This window comes from Eumetopias jubatus, unplaced genomic scaffold (assembly GCF_037043125.1).
Source record: "Eumetopias jubatus isolate StellerSeaLion01/CBP00866 unplaced genomic scaffold, mEumJub1_p1.0 scaffold_160, whole genome shotgun sequence".
NCBI lineage: Eukaryota > Metazoa > Chordata > Mammalia > Carnivora > Otariidae > Eumetopias > Eumetopias jubatus.
The window spans coordinates 222953-232918 of NW_028274966.1; the positions used below are offsets into that span (position 1 = coordinate 222953).

The following is a 9966-nucleotide window of genomic DNA, read 5'->3' on the forward strand; positions in this document are numbered from 1 at the left end:
ATGACTTCTGAGTGTTCCCCCACGTGCTGCTCTTCTGAATCCTGTGCCAGGGCTTCTGAATGTGCCTTTGCTCCAACCTGCTCCATGGAAACCACTTGCCTCCCCAGCACCCCTGCTACATCCAGACGCCAGACTCCTAGCTTCCTACCCAGGTCTCGCTTGCCAGCTGGTTGCCTCACACCATGCTACTTTGCTGGGAGTTGTAATACTCCGTGCTTGGTGGGGAACTGTGCTTGGTGTGAGGATGGGGTGTTCAACAGCAATGAGAAGGAGACGATGCAGTTCCTGAATGGCAGACTCGCCAGCTATCTGGAGAAGGTGCATGGCCTGGAGGAGATGAATGCAGAGCTGGAATGCAGGATCCGAGAACAATGTGAAGAGGCTATCCCACTGGTGTGCCCCGATTATCAGCGTTACTTCGACACCATCGAAGAGCTCCAGAAAAAGGTCTGGTGTTTCATTGCCCTGATGCTCCACCCTCCCAATCTGTGATTTGCTTTATCTTTATACAAAAAAAAAAAAAAAAAGGCTGTTCTATGGAAGTCTCCCAGGGAAAGGGGTCTTCCAAGAGGTAGTGTGATGTAGAGCAACAGGTGGTGGGCTGAGAGTCAGCAAACATCAGTATTACCTGCCGGGCTGCCAGTAATCATTGAGTGGCCAAAATAAACTCACTCACATCTAGACTATCATCCAGAGTATGAGAAAAAACTGCATTACACCTAAAGTTTTTGCTGTATGTAACGCTGGACATTTATATTTCCATCTTTAACACAGATATTGATATTTCATCTTTTTAATCATGTAATGTCACCCTAGTAATCGTTTTCTTTTCTTACTGATGAATTTTTATCATCATGGATGGGGACAGAGTCATAATACAAACTACCTATGGAGAAAAATCCGAGTTCAACTGCCAAGGAATATTGCAAAATGCCTTAGGCCACTGAAAAACGAACGCTTTTTTTTCTATATTTCTTTTATAAATTGGTCCTGCTTTTTTCTTCACTGAAGCGACATGGTTAATAAGAAAAATAGGCTGAACGCTATTTTATACTTTCTTATAAAGACTTTTAAAAGATAAATAATGGCATAGTTATTAAATAAATAGATATTTAGGTTTCTTTCAAAGAGCCCTCTATTACATATAACTAACTTACTCACCAGATCTTGTGCACGAAGGCAGAGAATTCTAGACTTGCCGTTCAGCTTGACAACTGCAGACTGGCTGCCGATGACTTTAGGTCAAAGTAAGTTAAATTTGAATTTGAAAATAATTAATGGTTGCCTCTCTCTCTCTCTCTCTGTCTCTCTCACACACGTGTGTGTGCACATACCACAAATATTCTCTATATAAGATTTATTTTAAGCTAAGAATGCTCCCAAAGCTCACATTTATTATTTGGGATATGGCTTCCCTGAGTCCTTGTGTCACTCACCAGCATGCCCAGCACTGTGCACAGTGTCTAGCAAAGTAAGCACAGTCTGCATCTCTTTTGCTGTGAAAGGTACGAATCGGAACTATCTCTTCGCCAGCTGGTAGAGACAGACATTGGCGGCCTGCGTGGGATCCTGCGTGAGCTGACTCTGTGCAAAGCTGATCTGGAGGCCCATGTGGAATCTCTGAAGGAAGATCTCCTTTGCCTTAAGAAAAACCACCAAGAGGTGAGGAAAGTGGTAAAATTGCTGAACGAATGTAGAAGTGACAAAGTCAAACTGATAGATTTCGTGTTGTGTATATAAATTGAACTGGGCGGATATTGCTAAAGCTGGAACGAAATTACTCAAGGCACTGAGTAACTTCACCTCAACAAAAATCCTGTAGGATTTTTGTGCCCTTAGTGCCCACCGTTCTTGGTCACACCGCTTCAAAGAATGAAGAAGTAAGCCAGACTAAGAGTGGTGGGCAGCAAAGCAAAGTTTATTGAGTGATAGTATAAAGCTCCCAGAGTGGGAGGGGACCTGAGAGGGGTGGCCGTTTTGGTGTTCAAATCTAGCGGTTTTTATAAGCTCTTTCGAGGAACTGTCTTGAACATCCTGAGTGTGGGTCACCTGTGGATTGGCTGTTAAGGTGTGCCAACCAGGGCTTTGATCATGCACCTGTCTACCTATAGGGTTATTGTTCACACGTTGCTGGTCTTTGGGGCTGACATCTGGAGACTAACTGCCTCAACTTGTGATAGTGACCAATGTTTTATGGTTAATTGTTATGTTTCAGGATGTTTTGCAAAAGTCACTCCTGCAGAGGCTGCTAGATGGGATGCTATTGTGGCCTTGTCTATGCTATAAAACAGGATGCTAGTGTAGTTTTGTCTTAGCTGTCCCAGCTCCCTGTTTTCTTATTAGGGACCCTGGCCAAGCGTCCAATTAACCTCTAACAGCACTAATGTTGTTCAGCTTGATCACTCTGGCATAGCTTTGGATGTACATGTGAAATGGGCCCCGGCCAGTATCACATGAAAGAACCAAACTGTTCACCTGCCATTGCTTTTGTGAAGGAGGTAACTTTACAAATGGCCTTCCTTAGAGGCATTATGCCACATGTAACTCTAATTCATAAGGTATGAAAATCAGGCTGACAAACACAGAGTGTGAAGGCCATTTCAGAAAGGCGATAACATCTTATGCAATATTTGGACCAGTATTTTAAAATATTCTACATCTATAAACTTTTTAAAATCATAAAATATGAGGATATGATTATCTCATGTTGATGAAGCTACAAAGTGAGTAGTTAAATGATGTAACAGTATATTTTCCCTTTGAGCATGTGTTGATCATAATAGCATTTACTGAGATCTTCCTATGTGCCAAGGACTTTCATAAGTGCTTTATATGAACATTAACTCATATCTCTCACAATAACTCTCTGGGGAAGGCAAAATTATTATACCCATTTTGCAGATGCAGAAACTGAGTGATGAAAAAAGATTCAACCTAAGCAATCTGAATCTAAATCCCACACTTTTACTCACTTCTCCGGAAATGGGATGCCCTTGGGATGTCAAAGTAGATTTTTTTCCCCACCCTTCTGTGACTTTCTTTACTCCATTCCCTCTTCCAGGAGGTCAACTTGCTTCATGGACAGCTGGGTGACCGACTCAGTGTGGAGCTGGACACTGCCCCCACCATCGACCTCAACAGGGTCCTGGATGAGATGCGTTGTCAGTATGAAACAGTGCTCGCCAACAACCGCAGAGACGTGGAAGAATGGTTCGCTGTTCAGGTCAGCACCCAGAGCAAGAAATGACAGGCTTCCAGGCTTCTGCCTTCTTTGCATTCTCTAATCATACCTGTGTTTCAGACCGAGGAGCTGAATCAGCAGCAGTTGTGCAGCGCGAAGCAGCTGCAGGGCTGCCAGACAGAGATCCTGGAACTGAAACGCACAGCCAATGCTCTGGAAATTGAGCTCCAAGCACAGCAAAGCCTGGTATGGAAGGAAAGACAGCTCTGTTTTTCTCACTGAAGAATCAGACCCTGAGATGCTAACCCCTCTTTCGTAACCCCAAGGAGAGACCCACAGTTCACATGGCAGAAAGTCTGAATTTCTGATTTGCAACGATTATATTTCCTTGCCTTTCCCAAATACTGCTGTTTACCTAACTAGAAGCAGAAGTGATAGGTCAACAGCTTGTACTGCCCCAACGGGATGCCCTGACCTTCCCTCCTGGGCTTGAGCACGATCCTGCAGCACCTTCCAGAGACAGAGGGAGAGAGAGAGAGAGCAGGAGAGCAGGAGCAGAATGAGAGCGGAACCTCTGAGCCAAAGGCACTCAAGCATTCTGGTGGGTTTTAACTCTCTTTGGATTCAGGCCAATTTCCCAAGCTCATCATCATATAAAAGAATGGTATTCAAACTTTGCATTCTACCATTACCCTAAACTTTCCCAGGATCCACACCTCAACCAGACCCCTCATTGCACCCCACTCCACCAAGCAACAAGAATACCATGCATTGGGGGTGCCTGGCTGGCTCAATCAGAGGTGCACGTGACTCTTGATCTCGGGGTCATGAGTTCAAGCCCTACATTGGGCGTAAAGATTACTTAAAATAAATAAACAACTTAAGAAAAAAAGAATACCATGCTTTGAAGATCACCCTAGCCAGTTTCAGTCGAACACCACTGTCTGTGCCACGTTAGGGCCTATAGAGACTATGTGGGTGAATAATAGCTGCACTTTCATCTTGTGAGAGCCTTAAAAGCCTCACAATAACTTTATGGGGTAAATCCCCTTATTAACCCCATTATACAGATGAGGAAGACTGAGATTCAGATTAAGTAGCAGGGGTCATGCAGTTGTTAAGAGGCAAAAGTGGAAGCTGGATCCAGCTGGTTCAATCCCAGAGCCTCTTTTCTACACAGCTCCTCCCTGCCTCAAGCCCATTCTCAGTTTCTCCTCTCAAATGCTGTTGATCCTCCTTAAGCTACACCAGTATGTTGCAGGTTGCAGTGGGCATAGTGATGGTAGTAATAACTAACCCTTATACAGCTTTTAAAATTTTTTCCAGGCACTGTTCAAAGTGCCTTACACATATGAATTCCTTTAATCCTCACAACCATCCTATGAGTTAGGTACTTTGCATTGCCCATTTTTTATAGAATAAAACAGAGGCTCAGAGAAGCTAAGTCATTTTCTCAAAGTCACATGGCAGCACTAGGGTAGAGCCAGGATTTGAAAACAGGCACTCTGGCCCCACGGACTATGAGACACAGCCCTTCTGAATACACTCTTTTCCTTCTGCAGACAGAATCTCTGGAATGCACCGTGGCAGAGACGGAGGCCCAGTACAGCTCCCAGCTGGCCCAGATGCAGTGCCTGATTGATCATGTGGAGGCCCAGCTGGCTGAGATCAGGTGTGACCTGGAGCGGCAGAACCAGGAGTGCGAGCTGCTGCTCGACACAAAAGCCCGGCTGGAGTGTGAGATCAACACGTACCGGGGTCTCCTTGAGAGTGAGGACAGCAGGCAAGCTCCACACGATTATTCTCAAAATCCCCCAAGTCACAAAGAGGCTCATGCAGGAGAATCCTGCTTCCTCAAGATCTGCCCGAGGTGAAACATCCCTAATGCATTAAAGAATCTCCTTACAAGAGTAAAAAACAAACAAAAACGGCTGAGGCTAATCACATGACAGTAGAAGTGTTTAAAAGTATTCTAAGTTCTAAAGCAGATCAAGAATCGTATGTAAGATTCCATGCTGGGGGGTCTCCCTTTGTTCCTGCCTTCCGCCAAAGGGAAGTCAGGAACATGCATAAGACGACATTTGCAAAGTGAAGTAAACACATAAAACTGTATTCAGCTAGCACGGCTGCCGTGCGCATGAAGTGGCAATGCTGGGCGCAGGCCTGAAATAGGCTAAAGTCAAATGTTACTCGGCAAAGAGTGTGCAGAACATCATCTGCAGGGCAAATTTTGGCATGATCTTTCTTGAGTTGAAATTTTATCTCGCTTTCCCTTGTTAAGCTTAGTTCAAAATTTCCACAGGCTTCCCTGTAACCCGTGTCCTGCCGTAAGCACATCAAGCAACACTTGTGAGCCATGCTCGGTGTATGTGATTTGCACAGTCGAAAACTGCTGTACATGAATCCTAACCCCCCTGCGCAGCAGATGGAGGAATCAAAGCCACAGTGTCCCGGAAAGGAGATGTGGCTTCAATCACAGACATCCAAGCCTGAAAGTCAAGAAGGCATTTCTATCCTAAAATTGACCTCTAAACATCCTCACTCTATTTCTGCTTTATCATTTCCTCTCCTGCCTGCTTATTTGTGATATTCTAGGAGTCTATAAAACTTTCTTGCTAATCTCCAAATAAAATGTGTTTCATTCCTTTAGCATGGTAAATACAGCTTTGTGACTTATAACTGTGGATATAATATCATGTGATGTCAAGGTAATGGCCTAAACCCATGGTAATAGTTTCCTTTTGCACAAACTGAAGCTGAAAATAATTTTTAACTCCTCAAATACAAATAGATTAACTAATCCATGCAAAATGTCATATATCTTGGAAGACAGTTGTATGTATCTTTCTGAGAGGAAATTTAGGAATATATGTTATTTTATTTGTAATTATAAAAGTACAGGATTCTTTCTTTTTTCAATTTGGCACATGAAAGGGGAAAAAAGTCAGTTACAATTCCACACCCCAAACATCCTTGTCAGTATTTTGGGAGCTTCCAGCTTTCTTTCTTTCTTTTTTAAAGATTTTATTTATTTATTTGACAGACAGTGAGAAAGGGAACACAAGCAGGGGGAGTGGGAGAGGGAGAAGCAGGCTTCCCGCAGAGCAGGGGAGCCCAATGCGGGGCTCGATCCCAGGACCCTGGGATCATGACCTGAGCCAAAGGCAGACGCTCAACAACTGAGCTACCCAGGCGCCCCTAGCTTTCTTTCTTATAAGAGGTTTTTCCATATGGTGGTAATCATATTTACATATGCACATAGTTGAGTAACCTATTTTTTCACTATGTCATGTAAATATTTTCAATCCCAATAAACATATAAGATTGTCTTGTAACCATTATTTTAGTGGCTGCATAAAATACCATAAGGTAGGGACGCCTGGGTGGCTCAGTCAGTTAAGCATCTGCGTTGGCTCAGGTTCTGCACTGGGCTCCTTGCTCAAAAGGGAGCCTGCTCTTCCCTCTGCCTGCCGCTCCCCCTGCTTGTGCTCTCTCTCTCTCTCTCTCTCTGACAAATAAATAAATGAAATCCTTTAAGAAAAATTTTTAATAAAAATAAATAAATAAAATACCATAAGGTACATTGGTCTGTTATTGGACATTTTGGGGTATAAGAATAATTATTCACACACATTTAAAAAGCAAAACAGAGAACTCCACCTCCAGAAAATGAAATAGATGTATATTTCCTCATTCCTCTTCCTAAGTTTGACTAAAAACCTGAGAAATTACATATAAAACAAATATAAGCTGACTCTGAAAGGTTGAAGAAGCCAAACCAACTAGAATCATATCCAAGGAACAGCATGGTGGCAAGTTCCCTAGGTTTTCTTTTGGCCTCATATATCCTGTGTTGGGAGCTGGAGAAACCAACAACCCATAAACACCAGCAGATGCAAACAGAAAAAAAAATCTCCACGAAGAGGATAGTCAAGGGACATGAAGGGAGGTAAGGTTTCTATATTCACCTGCAGTGATGTCAACACCAATAGAGCATGATAAGGTATATATGTGTGTGTATATATATAATGTAATACCTTAAGCAACTACTTAAAAAACTATGCAAAAAAATACACTTAAAACACTATATATAAATCAAAGTGGAATTCTAAAATATATTCAAGGAATCCACTGGAAGGCAGGAAAATAGGACAGAGAGATGAGAAAACAGAAGGAATAAACAGAAAACAAAAAATAAAACATAGACTTAAGCCCCACCATATCAATAATTATAGCAAATGGAAACAGTCTCTATACACTAATTAAAGGAGAGAGGTGGCAGAGTGGATAAAAAGAGCATGATTACATGCTCTCAACAAGAAGCTCAGTTCAAATACAATGATACAGGGAGGCTGAAAGTAAAGTATTGAAAAAAAAATACACACTTATTCATAGCAGCTTTATTTGTAATAGCCAAAAACTGGAAACAACCAAAATGTTCTCAAGATTCAAGGCCATTATGCTGAGTGAAAAAAGGCAATCTTGGGCGCCTGGGTGGCTCAGATGGTTAAGCATCTGCCTTCGGCTCAGGTCATGATCCCAGGGTCCTGGGATCGAGCCCCACATCAGGCTCCCTGCTCCTTGGGAGCCTGCTTCTCCCTCTGCCTCTCTCTCTCTCTCTCTCTGTCTCTGTCTCTCATGAATAAATAAATAAATAAATAATCTTTAAAAAAAGGCAATCTTGAAGGGTCATATATTATATGATTGTACTTATATGACATTCTTGAAATGACAAGATTACAGAGATAGAGAACAAATCAGGCATAGCATGATGACTCTTTATGGTGATTGAATAGTTGCATATCTTTTTTTTTAAGATTTTATTTTTTATTTGCGAGAGAGAGAATGAGAGACAGCATGAGAGGGAGGAGGGTCAGAGGGAGAAGCAGACTCCCCGCTGAGCAGGGAGCCCGATGCGGGACTCGATCCAGGGACTCCAGGATCATGACCTGAGCCGAAGGCAGTTGCCCAACCAACTGAGCCACCCAGGCGCCCCTGAATAGTTGCATATTTTGAGTACTGTGGTGGTTACATGAATCTACATATGTGAAAGAAATATACACATCTACATCGTGTATTATATACACATTGTATCCATGTCAATATCCTGACTTTACAACTGAACTATATTTGATCAAGGAAGATAAAACCACAGGAGAAAGCTAGGACACATGGGATCTCTCTGCACTATCTTTGCAACTTCCTGCGGATCTGTAATTTTACATATTATATATACATATATGTATATATATAACATTATATATGGATCTATAATTTTCAAAATGCAAATGTTCTTTTTAAAAACATATAGTGGAAAACTGGAGGGAAGTTCTCCTCTTCACTTTTCTATTTTGTGAACACTCAGAAATAAAGCATATAATAATCATCAATCCAGGGTAGGATTAAAGAAAAGTCAAGTTGCAGACCTAAAATTTTAGAAGTGTTTATTAATTTATGTTAGAAGTGTTAATTAATAAAGTGTTAATAACTTTCTTGATTTTAACAATAAAAAGTAGTGAAAATGCTCAAACTAAAATATTTTACAGATGAGTAAACCCAACAAATATTTGTCAAACCCCATTATTCTTCTGGATAATGAAATCAGGAAGAAATCTAATACTGTAGTGTCATCATAAATCTCAGCCACCCGGAGGTTTCCACCGTATCAATCTCTGTCTGCATCCGCCTATTCTCGGCCTTTCCCATGGTTTCTTTTCTGCCTTGGTCAAAACTGTAGGGAAAAAAACCCAAATAAATAAACAAACAAATAAATATATAACATATATTTATTATAGATATTTGTATATAAATATATCTTATATCTTATTTATTATAAATATAAATATATTTGTTTATTTGATAGTTTATATGAATATATAAATAGTATATATTTATTTAATAGTTTCTTCAGCATCTGTAATAATTTCCTATGAGCTATATCCAATTTCCTTTCAGAAAAATACACAACTACCTTCCATGATCTACAACATTTTTGCATGGATTCATTCATCTATTTGTATTTTCTGAGTTAAAAATATTTTCAGTCTGGCTTAATGCAAAATCAAAGTGGAACTGAAGTAGGAAAATATCTTTAAGATAGAATGGCCGCCTTGGGGGCTCTCATGTTACCTGAAGCCTTATCACAATTGCTTTTACAGTTTTGCATATTATTGCACTAAACATTATGTTAAAGACATAGGTTAATTCTAGGGGCACCTGGGTGGCTCAGTCGTTAAGTGTCTGCCTTCGGCTCAGGTCATGATCCGGGGGTCCTGGGATCGAGCCTCGCATCGGACTCCCTGCTCAGCAGGCTTCCTGCTTCTCCCTCTCTCACTCCCCCGGCTTGTGTTCGCTCTCTCGCTGTCTCTCTCTCTCTGTCAAATATATAAATAAAATCTTAAAAAAAAAAAGACATAGGTTAATTCTAGATCTGACCTCTTCTTGGGTTGGCCACCCTGTTCCAAATGGTGCTAGGATGGGAGGCCTCAAGCTTTTTTTTTTTTTTTTACCATATCGCACAGGTACTGGCCAAATGTCCTTTCCTTTCTATCTTCCAACAATGATAAAAACTTCTAAAGTCCTAGCAGCATTAAATATATGTCTACTTTGGAGTAGCGTAATAGATTTATATTTGCATGGCAATAAATATGTTTTTAAATTCAGTTATTGGAAAAGTATAAACCAAAATTATCATGTTACAAATCTGGATCATTATGTACTCTATAGTTAACCAAACAACCCACAACAAATTAATTGCTAATGATGATGATAAATACTCACAAGTG

The 9966-nt window shown here is 41.1% G+C and overlaps 1 protein-coding gene across 1 annotated transcript; it reads left to right on the forward strand.

Annotated features, from left to right (window-relative positions):
- Positions 1–5583, forward strand: KRT40 (keratin 40). Its single transcript, XM_028089901.2, has 7 exons — positions 1–447; positions 1165–1247; positions 1506–1662; positions 3062–3223; positions 3302–3427; positions 4744–4964; positions 5484–5583. The coding sequence occupies exons 1-7, from the start codon at positions 1–3 to the stop codon at positions 5581–5583; spliced, it is 1296 nt and encodes a 431-aa protein (XP_027945702.2).
- Positions 5584–9966: the final 4383 nt, after the last annotated feature.